This window comes from Lagenorhynchus albirostris, chromosome 1 (genome assembly GCF_949774975.1).
Source record: "Lagenorhynchus albirostris chromosome 1, mLagAlb1.1, whole genome shotgun sequence".
NCBI classification, from domain to species: Eukaryota; Metazoa; Chordata; class Mammalia; order Artiodactyla; family Delphinidae; genus Lagenorhynchus; species Lagenorhynchus albirostris.
Genome location: NC_083095.1, coordinates 13,781,607 through 13,799,751, shown reverse-complemented (window position 1 = coordinate 13,799,751; position 18,145 = coordinate 13,781,607). Strand labels below are relative to the sequence as shown.

Sequence of the window (18,145 nt, the reverse complement as noted above, 5' to 3'; positions counted from 1 at the left end):
GGCCAGAAAGGAGACCTGAAGTGGGGGCCCACACCCTTAATCCCTGTGCTGATTGCCTGTTTAATTGCTCTTCTTTTATAAATAAAAGATTTAGTATTTAGTATCTAAAATAAAAAGATTTAGTTTCATTTTTAGCATGAAAACATTCTGATTTCTTGTCAGCTGGGTGGAGAATATTGAGAGGGCCCGTGATGGGGAAAAAAGAGAGGACCATGTTTGCTCTGCGTTAAGAAGTCTTTTTTAATGAACATCCTCCAGAATAAATTCTTAAGTTTTCGCTATTAGCCTATATTCTTTGAATGTGACGCAATCTCAGGGGCACTGTACTTCTTCAGATAACACACAGATTTCCTAGATATTCTGCACAACTCTGGAATTGCTTTCCGCATTCCTGAAGGGAGAGTTTTCTTGTCCCTAACCTATCACATCATTTCATGTATCATGTAGATGCCACATTTGTTAGTGGAGGTTGACAGTGTCAAGACTTTCTATTACAGTATTTTAGTGATGAAATGGAAATAGTAAGTTCCTGTTGCATGTTAGGGAAATATTTTTAGACTTTCAAAATTAAAATGCCTAAATTAATCTGGATGGGGATGGGGTGGAAATCAGACAAATAAATCCATCTCTCCAGTTCAGCGAGATGCAGCATTTTGAGCACCTGTTATGGAAGTTTACAGTGGCCAAAAGGATGCTTGCCATCTTTCTGATGTTCTGCTGGATGTAATAAATGATGAACTTTACAAACTGGGTGCAAGATGAGGACTTTTAAGACAACATTTGGCATCATCACAAGTCATCAAAAAAAAAAAAAGATTTAGATGATTCATGAGACAGATGAGCAGATTAATTCCAGAGTCCAAATCAGAGCTTAAATGTTGGTGCAAAAGTATATGTTAACTTCTCAGTTCCAAATGCCAGTCCAGTTCTTGGAGAAGTAAGTAAATGTCTTCCCAACTTGATTTTTGCATATTAAAAAAAATTATATTTTCACAATTGTCTTAGTGTGACAGTCGAGGTCACTGTCTTAAGTTGTTGACAATAACCTAATAACTGCGATTTAAATTTTTTTCAAGTTAAATATTTACAAGGCTCAAATCTCGCTTGTAAGTTAGCGCATCATTGCCCACCCGCTCGCACAAGCCTTGAGAGCTCATTGGTGCGTGCGGGATTTGGTTCCTATCGGCCTCCGTGGAGTCCCTCGTCAACTTCCGCCTCTGACGGGCCGCCGAGGCGGTGCACTTCCGGCAGCGGCGGCTGGAGCGGCTGAAGCAAGATGGTGAGTGACTAAGGGTTTCGGCTGGTAGTGGCGGTGCGACGGGGTCGAGGCGGCTGCCGGAGGCACTCGGTCCACCCGCCGGCCCGGTCTCCTGGGGCGGGCCTTATCCCGGGGCCCCGGGGCCGGGGCTCGGCACGGAGGGTCCCCCAGGCGGGCCACGGGGGCGGCGGAGCGGGTCAGGTGGCCCGGCCTCACTCCTCCGCCGGCCAGGGCTCTGCCAACCGGCGCGGGGTGTTTCGGCGGGAGCCTGCTCGAGTAACTGGGACGAGGGCTTTCGGAGCCGCGCAAGTGGAGGGATGTGCGGCTTGAGCGGAGGGAGGGATTCGCTCCAGCTGAGGAGGGAGAGCGAGTCGTGGGAGACCGCCCGGAGTTGGAGGCATTTGACGGAGGCCTTAAGATGCCTTTCTAACAGGTGGACCTTGGAGGGAAAGGTCCCGTGGTGCGCTAGTAATAATAAAAGCAGCTAGCATTTATTCATTAGTTCGCGGATTGATGCTGCACTTTGGCGGAGGGAGGGCCCAGGCTCTGCTCTAGGCGCTGGGGATACAGGGGGGTGAGCATGACTGACCTAGTCTCTGCCTCTTGGAGCTTACATTCTCAAGAAGACAGACAAAAAATAGAGGAAGGGGTATGTGATATGACGTCGGGGCGGGTGGCCGTCGCTTAGGACTGTTCTGCAGAAGGGGGTAGGATGGGGAGGGGTAGCTGTTTTACATAGCATGTCAGCGAGTCCCGATGAGATTTGAGCAGAGATCTAAATGAAATGAGAGAGTAGCCTATGCAGGTACCTGAAGGAAACTGGTCCGGGCAGAAGCAACAGCAAGTGCAAAGGGCCTGAGATGGGAATGTGTTTGGCCTGTATCGTGAACAGCAGGAAGTCCCGACCACAGTCTTACAGGTCTTAGAAGGACTTCGGGGTAGCAGTATTCTGGGTATGATAAACACGTGGCAGGTGCTTTTCCAGCATTTGGTCATTATTCTTCTCAACAGTCCCTTGAGGTAATTATTATTATCCTCAGTTTACCAAGGAGGAAACTGAGACAGGGTAAGCGGCTGTGCTAGAACACAAACCCTGTGGGTCTTTGCTATGAGGTACTAGTTACTCAGGCAGTAGAGAAACACAGGTATTGGTGTCCCGTGGACCTGAGTGTGATTCCTGGCTACCTCTCTGACAGCTTTGCGACAACAGGCAAGTCACTTAACCTCTCTAAGCCTTCATTTCCTTATCTGTAAACTAGGGGTATTGATGGTGCCAACCTCATAGCGTCTGTAAGAATAAAACGAGATGATACCTTGAGAATGTTCAGCACGCTGCTTGGCATATAGTGTAATGCATATACTTGTTATTATTTGAGGCTGAGAAACATCATGTAAATGGCCCAGACATGAAGAAGTTCGGGACCGACTCAGGAAAACGTCCTCCAGTGGGGCCAGACTTGTAGGATCATGGGAAAGGTAGATGAACCTGGGGAAAGTTGGTTGCAGCCAGTTTGGCAAGGGCCAGTTATGCCAAGCTAAAGAGTTTGGACATTACACTCTAAATGTTAGGGAGCAGTTGAAGGTTTTTGAGGAGATTTAAAGGATCGGCTCTTTGCTGTAGGCGGTAATAATTGGATTGGTGAGGGAAGAAACTGGACCTGGAAATCTCAGCTGGGAGACTAGAGCCCAAATAAGATATGATGGCCTGGACAAAACAGAGACAGGGTGTGGACAGAAGAGAGAGTGAAGAACTGAACCAGAGTGGATTTGTTTCAGAGCCCAGACTTTATAACCAGACTGACAAAATCCTGACCCTGACATTTCTTATTCACCAATGATATTGTATTGAGTAGGTACTATGAGTCATGCAAATTTGAAGTGTTTTACGTGCATTACTTCATTTTCAGCAACAAATAGGAGCTAATACTATCCCCACTTTCCAGTTAAGGAAACCAAGGCTCAGAGAGGTGGCTTGACTTACCTGAGGTCACATAGCCTATTAGGAATGAAGTCGGAATTCAAACCTGGATACATTTATTTCCTTAGCCCATGTTCTTAGGCTTGTTGCAGTTCCTCATCTAGAAAGTAGTAGTAATGAACCCTACCTTGAAGGATTGTCTGGGATTAATGCGGTAGTGAAGGAGAACGTCTAGTACAGACTTAGGCGCATCGTAAACATCTCAGACAGCTGCCCCAGCCAACAGCGCACTTCCTTAGGGGTGTAATTGATGGTGAAAGGCCTGCAATTTGGACGGCTTAATGCAGTAAAACAAATTCTATTTCCCAAAACTTCTCAGAGCCTTGAATTACCTTCTTCAGAATAAAGTGCAAAGTTTTAAGAATCCTGCAGGTTGGGAAATAGATTTGACTTTAACTCTTTCAGGTAACGATGAGAGGGTTGTTTCGTCCTGATAATGAAGCTGGTGGTGTGTTAATTTAGAGGAAGTGATTTGAGGGGACAGAGGGCCCCTCTAGTCAAGTAAATTCACTATTGCTCATTTCAAATGCCATCATTTCTGAGACACTGCTCTGTGTGAAACATTGTCCTGTAACTGAAGGGTCTGTTTTAAAGTCAGAAATCCCACTGAACTTATTAATACACTAAGTTCTTGATAGCTTAAGGTGATTCAACATTTTAGAATGGGAAGAAGGACCTGCCCGAGCGCTCCAGGCTTTAGGGATGGGAGGTATTTAAGCTGCCATTGAAAGGAAAGTCTCCTGGATCTTGGCGTGATGCTAGTAAGGAGTAAGTGACTGACAAGTGATTGTTGAGTAGGTTAAATGATTTAGCTTTCATGGCCCAATTTCATGAAATACGCTCTTGGTGGCCTCAGCCAGGTAGTTTTATATTAGAGAGTGTCAGGCTCTATACCTTCCCCTCAAGAAAGGGTGGTCTTAAGATCTTAGTCTCATAATGACACATTAGTTATATCTGTTTCTTAATAGAGTTGTCCTTGATTTAAGATGCAGTCTGTGGCAAGGTGCACCATTGATCTAACAGCTTTCCAGGAAAAAGAAATTCTGCCACATTAAATGTACACGTTGACTGCAGGGTATATCTTGAGTTCAGAAATATTAAAATGTGGGGAAGTGTTGGTGTCTTAGAATCGCAGGAGAATAAGAAGGGTTTTTTGAAGTGATCATATTCTGAATTTATACCTCTGTCTTAATTTTTTTCTTTTTTTCAGGGTCAGAGTCAGAGTGGTGGTCATGGTCCTGGAGGTGGAAAGAAGGATGACAAGGTAAATAAATAAGAAGCCAGATATGTCTGTCATGTGAGTAAATTGCGGAAAATGTCAGATCTCAGCTGAGAAGTTCTTTGGGGATTCACGAATTTTAAAATGCAAAATAAATTATCTCTTCATTTAACCAGCCTAGCCTACAGATACAATACCCTTTTCGTGTTTTACAAAAGATTATTGACCGTCACGTAGGTATTTATGAATTAATGATTTTTAAAGGTGTAAAATTAATAACGTTACAGAAGTGTTAGAATAAATTGCCTGTGATTTTAGTGTTTAATATCCTTAGGTGTGAAGACTTGTGTCAAATCATTTCACCTCAGACTTCTGGCATATTATTCTGAATTCTGACTTCTGTTCCTTATTGAATGATCTGTCAGTGTGTATTATAATAAAGAAAGATCAGTTACATTCACATATTAACATTGTAGAATGTAAAAACAGATTTTGGGGTTTTTTTAGGACAGTCTTTAATAACATCCTAAAAGATGAGGAAAATTGTATTACCTGAAAATAGATGATGGTCCCGCATAAGTAAGTTTGTGTTTTAATATGATTTCTGTGTGATTTTTTTCCCTTACTATTCTAAAAACTCAAGGACAAGAAAAAGAAATATGAACCTCCTGTACCAACTAGAGTGGGGAAAAAGAAGAAGAAAACAAAGGGACCAGATGCTGCCAGCAAACTGCCCCTGGGTAATGACATGGTTCCGATTCCTAGGGGGACTGTCTCTGTGTGTGTAGCTTAGAGGTCTGAATGTGGAGACAGGAAATAGGGTGTGGTTGAAGCTCTAGGTCTGTGACTTTGTGGGGCATTCTCTAGGTTGGAATAAAAGCTGTATTTTGGTTTTAACAGTATACACAGGATACGACTGTTATTCATTTTAAGAAATTCCATTAATTTCCTCTAAATAACCAGCTCCTCTAGTGTATTAGAGCACGGGGTTAGATTAGAAAACTCAGGTTGAGCTTGGTTACCTTAGAGATAAGATACACTTATTTCATGAAGAAATGGAATTTAGTGTATTGGAACTCACAGCATGCGATGCCTGAACATAAAATTTTTCAATGTCTTCCTACCAAGCAAGGAATAAAACTCAATCAGGTGACGTCACCCAGCCCACTGCTCCATCCTCAGCCTCTTGCACTCCCCTTGTGTGTCGTTCTTCACACTGCCCTGTCTCATGTCCTTTGAATCTCCTGCAGCAGGGCCTTTGCTTCCCTCTGCTTAAAAATGTTCTTCCCCCAGTCCTTCCCGTGGCTGCCTGCTTCTCATCCCTTCAGGCTTCAGCTCAAATACCTCTGCCATCCTCATCTATCATCTAAACAAGTCTATTCCTGCTTAGATGCAATAAAATAATTTTTAAAATATTGCTTGGTTAATAATAGAGTCAGACAGTAAAAAAATGTGCCATTAACCTACCATAGTGAATCAATATGGTATTGATAAAGAACAGATCATCAGATCCCCAGAAAAGCATATAAAATTCAAAAACAGAGTCAAGTTATGGATAACTATTATGTGGTAAAGGTGACATTTCTGTTCTGTGGAAGAGGATGGGTTATTTAATATAAATGGCTGGCATCTTTTATTTGTTATTGAGAGAAAATGAAATTAGACCCCTTGCTCTTTGCCAGATGAGTTAGATATACATATGTAAATAAGTAAATAAATGAAAATTCAGGAATACATTTAACCTTAGGGGAGGAGAGACCTTTTGAAGAAGCCAAGAAACCCAGAAACTACAAAAGAAAAGTTGTCTATATAAATGTTAAAAGTCCTGTGTAGCACGAGACTTTAGGCCAAAAGAAACAACATACGAGTGTGGAAAAAAATATTTGCACGTATGTTAATATCCCCAGTATTTCATAATCCTCCTATAAATGAATGTATGTGTTACAGCTAGGGTGCAACAACCTATACTGACTGAACAGCACCTGCAGCTATCTTTATTAGCACCTGTGGGGAGTAATAAACCAAAGCAAACTATCTTTTTGGTCAATGAGTTTTTTCTTCTTTGTAGACAGTTACCACATGTCATTTATATTATCTGTTTGGTCATAGGCCTCATCCCCATTATTATTGGGCTGGCCCAAAAGTTCATTCGGGTTTTTCTGTAAGATGTTACAGAAAAACCCGAACGAACTTTCTGGCCAACCCAATACATACAATCCCTCTCCCCTTTGCATTTAGGCACCTGCTTACTTCGGGTCACCAAACTTTGAATTTTTCAGTGTCTGTCCAACTAAACTAAGTTTAAGTGTTAACTTCTTTTTGTTCTTAAGGATGAACCGAATTAATTGCAAACTTCAAGCTCCAAGTATAATAAAACTTTCTTTTTTAATTACAGTGACACCTCACACTCAGTGCCGGTTAAAATTATTGAAGTTAGAGAGAATTAAAGACTATCTTCTCATGGAGGAAGAATTCATTAGAAATCAGGAACAAATGAAGCCTTTAGAAGAAAAGCAAGAGGTAAATTGAGAAATTACTGTAACTTGTTTTTTTTACCAAGTGAATTCTACTTAGAACTTAAAACTGTTAATGAATAAATGAAATTCATTTTCTGCCTTTAATGAATTATTATTTAACTGCCTTTTTAAAAAAAATTTTATTTTAAATTTATTCATCGATTGATTGATCGGTGGCTGCGTTGGGTCCTTCCCATTGGGTCTTCGTTGCTGTGCGCGGGCTTTCTCTAGTTGCGGCGAGCAGGGGCTAATCTTTGTTGCGGTGCACGGGCTTCTCATGGCGGTGGCTTTTCTTGTTGCAGAGCATGGGCTCCGGGCGCACAGGCATCAGCAGTTGTGGCACGCGGGCTCAGTAGTTGTGGCTCTCGGGCTCTAGAGTGCAGGCTCGGTAGTTGTGGCACACGGGCTTAGTTGCTCCACAGCATGTGGGATCTTCCCAGACCAGGGCTCGAACCCGTGCCCCTGCATTGGTAGGCGGATTCTTAACCACTGCGCTACCAGGGAAATCCTTAGCTGCCTTTGAAAAGTACCAACTGCTTTGTGAATCTCGTGAACTGTCAGCATCGTCTACTTTTTAGGTCTAATCTGCTTTTCCTTCTTGGCCTACTCTTATGTAGGAGGAAAGATCAAAGGTGGATGATCTGAGGGGGACCCCAATGTCGGTAGGAACCTTGGAAGAGATCATTGATGACAATCATGCCATCGTGTCTACGTCTGTGGGCTCAGAACACTATGTCAGCATTCTTTCATTTGTAGACAAGGATCTGCTGGAACCGGGCTGCTCGGTCCTGCTCAACCACAAGGTAAGTTGATAGCCTAAGAAAGCCCGTCGGAGTGCTTGCTTCTTGCTTGCAGATCCGTCCACCTGTCCCGTGGAAGTAGATCACCAGAGCACTCCAAAGGGTAGAGAAAATTCTGTGATTGCCATTTCATTGTAAGTGGATTGTGTGAACCTTACATGCCTGTGTTAAAGCTTAATGTTCCCTGTTAGGTGCATGCTGTGATAGGGGTGCTGATGGATGACACGGATCCCTTGGTCACAGTGATGAAGGTGGAAAAGGCCCCCCAGGAGACATATGCTGATATTGGGGGCTTAGACAACCAAATCCAGGAAATTAAGGTATGTCAAGGAACCAGCTCTGGGGTTTTATTATGTATTTATTTATTTATTTTAAAATATTTATTTATTTACTTGGCTGCTCCAGGTCTTAGTTGTGGCATGCGGGCTCTTTAGTTGCAGCATGCATGTGGGATCTAGTTCCCTGACCAGGGATTGAACCTGGGCCCCCTGCATTGGGAGCTTGGAGTCTTAACCACTGGACCACCAGAGAAGTCCTGAGCTCTGGGATTTTAGACCTTTGGTTTCTTACTGCTGTCTCATTTACGGTGCTTGGAGTTGTTTTGCGTGTTTTATTTTTTCTTTATTGATCAGACCAGTAACTGACTCAGACCTTACTAGTGGTGGTGTTTTGTGTTGTTAATACTGAGTTAAGTAATAGAAGTAAGTATAAATTGTATGATAGTTCTTGCAGCAGCAGCAGTGTAATACTTTTTACATGTAATGTTTAATAATTATCTGTGTGAACATGTTTCCAATTGTACTGACTTCAGCTGTGGCTATCCAGAAACCTCCAGTGATGTCTGGGGGTAGGGTGAGTGGCACACACTTGCACAGTGCTGGCGTCTAGAACGTTAACCCCAGCTCCTGCCAGGGTCCTGGGGTCAGGGGCATGTGGTGGGCCAGCCCTCTGCAGGTTCTTTCATCTGCAGGGAGGTCATTCAGAGTGATCACAGATCTCCACTGGTGACTCTCAGACAGCTGGGAAATAGCCATCATGTCCCTTGGTGGTCACAACAGAAAATCTTGCCAGCTCCTGCCTGCAGTTTCATTGAAAAGGGTGAATTTTAGCTTTAAGTTTCTTTTGCTCAGGAAGGGCTTAAATGTTACTCAAGGTTGACTTTTACTGGGAAATGAAAGGGAAATTGGGTGCTATTAGGAAGAGGGGATCAGTGCTGGGAGCTCAGGTAGGACAGAGGTCCTCCTCAATGTGTCCTTGCTGCTGGTGGAAGTCAAACGTCGTCTCTAACAAGAATAATTGAAATTTTAGCTTATTTTTGTTGAAAGTGAGATGTACCCATGATGTCAGTGAATGAATCTGATAAATTTCAGTAAGAAAGCCTTTTATTTTTACCAAGTGTCTGTTTTCTTTAGGAATCTGTGGAGCTTCCACTCACTCATCCTGAATATTATGAAGAGATGGGTATAAAGCCCCCTAAGGGGGTCATTCTGTATGGTCCACCTGGCACAGGTATGTGTGCTCTGTGTTGGTCACTTTCCAGGCACTGAGCTCGTCTCTTGAGCAGCAGCACTAGCTGGTTATAATGACTTAGCTGTTGAGTGAGGATGCCACACTTCCTTAGTTTGAAAATGTGCTCTAAGCAGCATTTTGGACATTTCTGAATAAGCAGCTCCTCTGGAAACATACCTATTGCATGAAAGTATATATTTCTGTATAATAGGTGTACTAAGGAACTGAACTATCTTAGGCTTGTAATTGTAGACTTAACAGAGTTAATGTGTTAAAAACAATAGTAGGAATTACAACAGAAGATAAACACCAGTAGGCACCCCCCCCAAAATGCCTGCTCAATGTGAATGCATTTCCAGTTCCCCAGCGCACCTGTTGTATGCTCAAATGTGCTAGATTTATATGTTGTAAAACATAATGCCTTTAAATATTTTAAAGAGTAATGTGAGTCTGTTGAAAATATTTTGTAAGAAAAAATAAAAATAAACAGGGTGCTCAACTTTGGCTGTACGTTGGAATCACCTTGGGAGCTTTAAAAAATACTGATGGCTGCTCCCATCCCTGAAGATTCTGATCTGTTCATCTGGAGTGTGGCCAAGCATCAGCACCTTGGTGGAGGACCACTGTTTTAAAAGCTATCCTGTGCTGTTCAGATTAGGTTCATCCTCCTGGTCCATTGGTACTGAATGAGTCTACCATTGGATGAATAAATGGAGAAAGATAAAAATGCATATACGTATCTGGTTCATTATGCAGTAAGCTGACCTGAGTAAGTTGTATAGTCATTGCTATGTAAATTCCAAAGGAAGAGAGGTTATTTGATTGAGTGAACTGAAGCCATGTTGCCAAGAGGGTCTGTACTGAGGATTGCCCACGCTGGAGGGACAGGGAGCCAGCTGTACCCTGAGGCAGGGAGCTACTGTAGCCTGTCATTTTATAGCCCAGGGAAGTGAGTTTCAGAGAGGCCAGCGACTAGCCCAAGGCCCCATTAGCTCTGGGAATTGAGCTGGTACCAGGGCTGGAGCTGGAACACAGGCGTTCTGACCCGCAGCCGTGAGCCTTCTTTGGGGCACATGTGCTGACAAGGGCTGGAGTGGAGTACCGGGTGTCAGCCCTATCGGGAAGAAGAGGAGACTGGTTCAGGGATCCCTCTGGCCATTGAACATCCCGGCAGCTGAACCTGGCTGCTTCTGGACTGTAAGATCCCATCCACTTAGAAGGTCCTTTTTGTCTTCTGTCAGCCATCCTTAAATGATGCTCTCAGGAAGCAGTCCAGCCCTCTAATAGGCATTTGAACCTGCCACTCTGACTGCCCGGCTGAGGGAACGCCATTGCCCCGTCTTGTTGCTGAGCTTAACTCCCTGTCCTCCTTCCCGCTTGCACGAAATCTTTTGTCACTCACTCACTGGCCTGCCGGCCTCCTCCCCTCCCCTTACAGGCCTGAGGGTGGTCCTCTGCCAGCTCTGCCTCTAACTGCCTCTGTGTCCTGAGGTGACTGCCCAGCCCTCACCATCAAAGGGGCCATGGTCTTGAGCTCGAAAGTTCTCAAGTTGGTACTCTTTGCTTACTCTTGTTCTTGATCTGAAGGAGGAATATCAGGGAACAAAGCAGGGTTGGAAATGTCAGGTCTTCCCTGAGATCAGTGAGGAACGTCCCATAAGGGCACACCACAAAGAGAAAAGTCTCTTGAGCTTTCAGCAGCTCACAGCTGTGGGCTTCATCAGGAGCTGGTCTTGGCTCAGCTGACTGAGCCTTGGGGCAAGCCCACAGCGACGTCTTCAGGAAGCCCCAGGGCACTGCAGGCCCTGCTCAGGGACACTATGTGTCCTTCGGTCAAACCTAGGGCTCCCGGGCCTTTTTTTCATCACTGATAGTTTTGTAGGAGTTGAGTTTGGTTCTCTAACCCTGGTTGCATAGGTCAGGTTAATATTACATGCAACTTTGCAGTAAAAAGTATTTTCTGACATTATCCTGATGAATTTAGGAAGATGGTTAAAAATAATCAAAATATGTTTTTTAGGTTTTTTTGAATTTCCTCTTGTCTGCTTTGGAGAACAGAATGCTTTTCACAGAGGGATCCTCCCATTCTTTATGTCTTTTTAAGGTGACAATGAGGGTTTTAAAGTTAAAACAGCACTTGAGTTTTTTTCCCCTTTTTTCTCTTTCAATCTAAAACAGGTAAAACCTTACTAGCCAAAGCAGTAGCAAACCAAACCTCGGCCACTTTCTTGAGAGTCGTTGGCTCTGAACTTATTCAGAAGTACCTAGGTGATGGGCCCAAACTTGTTCGGGAACTGTTTCGAGTTGCTGAAGAACATGCACCGTCCATCGTGTTTATTGATGAAATTGATGCTATTGGGACGAAAAGGTAGACTTTCTCTTACCTCTTTTGTGTTATTTAGAGGTAAAAACCATATGGTCCGTCTCTGAGAACGCCCGACCGCTGGGCACTCCCTACGTGGCCTGCATGTTGGTTTGCCACAGTCCGTACCGGGTCGCTTCCATGGATTCTTTAGGCTCTGCTCTCCCACGTGCCAGGTAACAACTACCCGGCAGTTGACTGGTCAGTAGCCATGCCTTGAGCACCCGCTCTGAGCATGGCACCATCCTGACTCTGGAGACACGGCCGTGAGGATGAGTCTCTGCCCTTGAGGAGCTCAGTTGTGGAGACTGAATAAATCACATAATTTCAGGCATGAAAACCGCTACGAAGAAAATAATGTGTTGTTTATCTTGGGCTTTGGGAGGGTGTGACATATAGGCTGAGACAGAGCTGTGTTTTGTAATCCTCTTTAACAGGAGATCAGTTGGGTCTTCACTTCTCCCTCACTTCTTTTCCAAAGGTATGACTCAAATTCCGGTGGTGAGAGAGAAATTCAGCGAACAATGTTGGAACTGTTGAACCAGTTGGATGGGTTTGATTCAAGGGGAGACGTGAAAGTCATCATGGCCACAAACCGGATAGAGACTTTGGACCCAGCACTTATCAGACCAGGTCACATTTGCTTTGGTTTCATTGTGGAGAATGAAGGTCCTATGTGGATTTGTATTTCTTAGGAGCACTTTGGGGAGAATATAAATGATACGTGTAAGGCAAATACTGCCTGGAAACTTAGAATAATTCACCAAAACTGTGTTCCCTTGAGATAATCGTGATGTAGTCTGTGTAGCTTGGCCCTTTTAGCCTTGAGACGCCTTTTTTTTTTTTTTTTTTGAAGAAATATAACAGCTCAGGTCCATTTTTTACATTCAGGTAGTACCAAAAGAAGCAGTAGCTAATTTTACTGTCTTTTGTAATGTTTTTAACATGATTGATCTGTCCTTTTCCACTAACTGTGCCATTTAGGAATCTCTCCTTTCGTTTGTTTCCCAAAGTACCAGAGCAGAGAGGATTCTGTAAATGAGATGAATTCAAACGTTGATATTTACAAACTACAGACATGAGTGTTTACTTTTTAAGAGCTGGACCTCCTTCCATAGGACACTATGTGACTGAGACTACTCGTGTGGAGACTAAGGCCTCTCCCGGGGCCCCCAGGAATGTGACTGAAAACCTTTTATACCCACAGGCCGCATCGACAGGAAGATCGAGTTCCCCTTGCCCGATGAAAAGACGAAGAAGCGCATCTTTCAGATCCACACGAGCAGGATGACACTAGCAGACGACGTAACCCTGGATGACTTGATCATGGCTAAAGATGACCTCTCTGGTGCCGACATCAAGGTGAGGACCTGGGCTGGATTGTACCTCTTTGTTTTATCATATGTGTGTATGAGTTTGGACGTGTCTTCCCAGATGACCGGAGTTTAAAGCAAGGCCTGGCAGCACTGCATACGGCCACAGCCTGCCTTCTGGGGGAGGACCTGGGTTGATGCCATGGTTAGGTAGGGGCGGCACACACAGGCTGTTTCACGCTGGTGCCTGCACTGAACTGCGTATCCCTGGCATCTATAGAACTAGGTTAGTGTCTCAGTTGGGGAGTAACTCTCTCTTTTTAAAATTTAAATTACCTTAAAATTCTGCACCAACTTTTTATTTAGAAAAATTTCAAGCCTTCAGAAAAGTTGCAACAAAAACACCCACATACTCATCACCCCCATTTACCAAATGTTACCCTTCTACCTGTTTTTTCTCTCTGTATGCAGAAACACTCTCTCTTCTGAACCATCTGAAATAAATATCCTAAAGGCCATAACCAGATAGAACCTTCAGTGCCAGGATTGTGTTTTTACCATATCATGTTGCTTGGGTTCTTGTTTTACTTTTGGCAAGTAATTGTTGAGAAAATAAATATATTAGAATAAATACTGTACTAAAACTTGTAAATATTTAACCAGAAAATACAAGTTCTCGTCTGACTATAGGTAAATGAAATGGATGTACACTCTATGTGGGCTCTAAACTTCTGGAATAATTTTATCTATTTCTTAGGAGGATTACTGCCTTTAATGAAAGCAGGGCTGTGAGAACTTACTGACCTGCCAGGCCACACGGCGGGGGTTGGAACCTGAGCCAGTCCTCTTCCTTAGTGAAATATTCCCAGTTTAAGCCACTTCAGGTCCTTTGAGGAAATAATTAGAATGTTTAAAACATTTAAAAAATCTAATCGTTCCCAAATGGTTTGAGAACTTCGTGTTTAGGTTGGGTGCCTACACCAGATTTCAAAATAGCACTCTCTGAATTGTTAGCATAAAAAGTATTTCACTTTCTGAACACACTGTTCCTTCTTACAGGCAATCTGTACGGAAGCTGGTCTGATGGCCTTGAGGGAACGTAGGATGAAAGTAACAAATGAAGACTTCAAAAAGTCTAAAGAAAATGTCCTTTATAAAAAACAAGAAGGCACCCCTGAGGGGCTCTATCTCTAGTGGACCACAGTTGCCTTCCAGGAAAAGGTTGGAAGTGTGTCGACCCCCTCAGAGGTGAGAGGTTGGGGAAGTTGCCCAGGAGTCCATGTTGTGGTTGATCTTCACTAGCACAGCACCCCGAGTACCTTTGGAATGTGATGTGTAGGATGCCCGTCCAGCCCTCTTCGTATGTTGCTCGCGTGTGCCAATAAAGCGTGCTCTTTCTCAAACAAACACTGAATCCTGTTTCTGGGCCCTCCACACCGGCCACTCGGTAGCAGCAAGTCGATGGATCTGGGTGCTAAGGAAGCTGGCTGACCAAAAGGACTGCAGACTTCAATACCTGCTGCCCCGTCACACCCCCAGAGCTGGTGGCAGTTGTTCAACAGCAGCTGATGGGAAAGCAATGAGCATACGTAAATAGCGGCTATCTTTGTTGCTTAAGCAACAAGGGCTGAGGAGTCCCTACAGCCGTGGCTTCCCTTTTGGAAGGTCGGTGGAGCATGTGGGCTCTCAGCGCTCTGGAGGCAGGAAGGAGGTGTCGCTGTTGCTAAGAGACTGAGGCTCCTACAAGAGACCTCAAAAGGGCAGGGCTGAAGAGTCCCATACCAGCCCTGCCATCCCTTGTTCTCGGGTTCAGAACCTGATCCCTCCCAAGAGTGTTCAGAAATGTGTCAAGCTTCCCCTTCCCTTTTCTTTGTCTATTATTTCCTGCTCTTCTCTCATTTCAGAACAGTTCCATCTCAAAGGCTGTAAGTGGGGCAGATCAAGGAAAGCCTCCACTTGGTTGGCCAGCTTCCTTGGGTGCTCCAAGATGCTCTTTAGAAAGTGCTCTAGCTCAGGAGTCCCCAGTCCCTGGGCCTCCACCTGCTAGGAACCACCGGGCCGAACAGCAGGAGATGAGTGGCAGGTGAAGGAAGCTTCATCTGCCGCTCCCCACTGCTCGCATTGGGGCCTGAACCATCCCCCATCTCCCTCCCCGCACCCCACCTTCTGTGGGAAAACTGTCTTCCACAAAACCGGTCCCTGGTGCCAAAAAGGTCGGGGACCGCTGCTGTAGCTGTGCTGCCCTCTGCTGCTTTTTCCCAACCAGTGTCCATCGATTTCTAGCCAAAATTCTATGCCACAGCAGTGGCCTTTCTGGATGAGGTGCCAAGGAAATATGCTTTCAGCAATTCTAGAGAGCATGATTTAAAAAAAAAAAAAAAAAGCCAGAGAGAAGCTGTCCACTTTTTAAAAAGCAGGACCTCAGAGAAGATAAAGCAATTTCCTCTCTGTCAAATGTAACTCAGTTCCTGGAAATCAAAACGAGAGCGTGGCCAACACCGCTGAAAGCCACCTTCGGCACGTGTCACAGGCAGCACTGGGTTTGGTAGGAAGGAGCTCGCTCCATTTTCCACGACTGGCTGCTGGTGAGCTCCCCGGCAGCGGAGTCCTTATTTGTTCAGGCAGTGCTTTCTACACGGTAACGTACACACAAAGTCCCCTAACAGGGCGTCCTGTTAGAGCCCAGGTTCTGACAGCAGGGCTGGGGAGGGGCCTGAGGGTCTACATTGCTCCCAAGCGACGCTGGCTGCTCAGGCCGTAGTCGAGGACGTCACTGAATAGGGTTCAGGGAGTAATGAGAACTTAACACATTTGATACAGGTGAGAATACCAAGGTTTAAACGACTCCCCACTGCTCTGGTCTGAAGATAAGGGTAAAATCTGCTAAGTAGCCCAGGGGAGGAAGTCCTAGTATTGAGTAACCAGACCTTTTTTTTTTTTGACTGTAAGACCCAGGAGACCTGGCAGGACCACCAAGGATGCCAACCGAGAAGGTACATTCACCCCAGCAGGGCTGGCGCTGGCTGGGCAGGGGAAGAGTGGACCAAACGAGAACTCGCACATCAACCATGACAGGTTCATTTATCACTTAGCATGATTCCTGTCTATGCACGTATATACACATACATATATAATATGCAAAACGATGGTTTTGTGTCATTTGCACACACAATGTGCAAGAGGTGAGAGACCAATAACCCAGACACAAACTATCAAGAAAGAAACTCCAAAGGCAGAGGTCTTAACACACTCGCACGCATGTGTCACCGTCTCGGCGCCGAGGCCTCGGAGGCACGCCCCACTCCCCTCCTGGTCTCTAGTCCTCAAGCAGAAGCTCCAGCTCCTCCAGCGGCAGGCGCACCCGGAGCTCCTTCTCCGTCATCAGGTCCAGGATCTCCTGCATCTCATCGGGGAAGTACTCCACGGCATCCAGGTACAGCACCTGGGGCCGGAGAGCAACATCCTCGTCGGCCGGCCGCTCCCTCCAGCTGCCCCGCCACAGCCCACGCTCCCCTTGCTGTCCTAACCCAGCAACACCTTGACATGCTTCAGGAAGGGCTGAACTCAAAAGCAGAGGGAAAGTGAGTAAACTCAAAGTGAGACCCTCTCTTTCCAAAGTGGGGCCGGCAGCTGTGGGCAGACACTGCGGTCACCATCAGTCTGGTCTCTGAACGTCTCCTGACTTGGGCTGTACAGGGCAGAGCTGGGACGCGGATCCCAACGCTCTCAGCATCTGGGCTGAGCTTTGGGCAAATGTTGGGCACCAGCCGCCTACAGCAACGCTCCCATGAAACGCCAGCTCCAGTGCAGGGAAAGGACACAAATGCCCCTCCGTCTCCAAAGGGGATGCTCTGACTATGGAAAGGCCTGGGAAGTGCCCTGTCCCCATGACACTGACTGGATGAGGCTTGGCAGGGAGGTCCTTGGGAATCTGAAGAGACCATGGCCGTTAGAACTCACCTTTGCCCAAGGACAATTCTGAAGTGCTTTGTAGAACACACCTTTGCTTCTTTCTTTATTTCCTAAGGAAACCTGAGGCAAGGGGAAAAAAATACAAAAATGACAAAAGAGAATCCAAGGCCATCCCGGTACTGATCCACCCGGGGCACTGCCACAGTGGCTGATGGGTGGTATGGGTCCATGTACCACGGGATGCCCTCAGGGGCCACTGCTGTGTCTCAGTGGGCCTGGAGTTGACCTTTAACACTTCTGACTTGTTTTCATCTCCTCCATCACTGGGCCATCACACCTGGCATTACTAAGAGTGCCTAGAACGAGGCCTGTGCACGAGGTGAGGGTGATAACTTTACACAGAGAAAATATTTGCTTTAATACTTGCCATTTTTTGAGAACTATCTTAGAGAAATGAGGTGACCAGGATTACTGAATCAGTAACCTTATCAAAAGCAAATTTCCGGTCAAAAATTTCAGTCTGAGAGCATGCAGATATTCAGCACGTTTTTCATCTAAGCACATTTTTATACTGATAAAATCCTTATATCTTGTATCAACTCACAGACAGGCGCTTTTTCCACACCTGCTGTGGAAGCTGGAGCAGCGTGTGTCCTCCCCTCCATATCCCCGGGCCTCTCCCAAGTCCCAGGGAGGGATCTGCCCCTCCTCCAGGGAGTCACAACCCACCGGGCAGCTCCCCAGGCGGGCGTCCGCAGCTGTGAATGGGCACAAGCCGAGCTCACGGAGCTGAAGTCTGTTCCTGGGCTTCCTGCCCACCCACCTCCGCCAGACTTCCCCTTCCCACAGCAGAGCTTTCTAGTGGACGCTGGCTCTGCCCACCAGGCAGCCAGGGCATGATGTCCAGACAAGACCGGTGAGGGCTGTTGACCGACCTCTCAGAAACGCGGGGGATGGCATCAAGAGACCCCTATCCACAGCTCAGGACCTCTATCTACCAAGGACAGCCTCGCCTCCTTTTCAGATCTTTCAGGTTAACTCCCACAGTCAGGAAGACTGGAACTCCGGGCTGTAACCAGCATCTGTGATAACCTTCAGGCCGGCAAGGCGCAGGCCTTCCTCACCCCCTCCCAGTGCCACCCACAGAGTCAGCCGCGTGGCCCGGGGGACTCCTGCCTCCCTCCCTGGTATGAGCCTCGGCCATTCTGAGGCTGGACCTCTGAACTTATACCCAAGAAGCCAGTGTGAGCTGTCCTTTTTTCACACACCAAAATACTT

At 45.7% G+C, this 18,145-nt stretch overlaps 2 protein-coding genes across 4 annotated transcripts in view; one reads left to right on the top strand and one right to left on the bottom strand.

The window, feature by feature from the left end:
- Positions 1-1,241: 1,241 nt before the first annotated feature.
- Positions 1,242-14,362, top strand: PSMC1 (proteasome 26S subunit, ATPase 1). Its single transcript, XM_060120804.1, has 11 exons — positions 1,242-1,279; positions 4,447-4,500; positions 5,099-5,195; positions 6,851-6,975; positions 7,589-7,774; positions 7,963-8,091; positions 9,184-9,280; positions 11,459-11,648; positions 12,124-12,275; positions 12,850-13,004; positions 14,015-14,362. The coding sequence occupies exons 1-11, from the start codon at positions 1,277-1,279 to the stop codon at positions 14,147-14,149; spliced, it is 1,323 nt and encodes a 440-aa protein (XP_059976787.1). The 5' UTR covers positions 1,242-1,276; the 3' UTR covers positions 14,150-14,362.
- Positions 14,363-16,224: 1,862 nt separating this feature from the next.
- The window catches only part of NRDE2 (NRDE-2, necessary for RNA interference, domain containing), a 45,557-nt gene continuing 43,636 nt past the window's right edge, over positions 16,225-18,145 (bottom strand). Inside the window, exons 13-14 of one of the 3 annotated variants that reach the window (XM_060170756.1) lie at positions 16,916-16,987; positions 16,225-16,397 (exon numbers count right to left, since the gene is read on the bottom strand). In XM_060170756.1, coding sequence (XP_060026739.1) covers positions 16,272-16,397; positions 16,916-16,987 — 198 coding nt within the window. In that variant the 3' untranslated portion in view covers positions 16,225-16,271. The other 2 variants (XR_009544395.1, XR_009534644.1) reach the window with 2 other exon arrangements.

Bases quoted from the DNA above. Each gene is read 5' to 3' on its own strand.
- PSMC1 (XM_060120804.1), top strand. The intron at 4,501-5,098 runs GTAAATAAATAA...TAAAAACTCAAG, and splicing joins GTGGAAAGAAGGATGACAAG to GACAAGAAAAAGAAATATGA. The intron at 7,775-7,962 runs GTAAGTTGATAG...GTTCCCTGTTAG, and splicing joins CGGTCCTGCTCAACCACAAG to GTGCATGCTGTGATAGGGGT.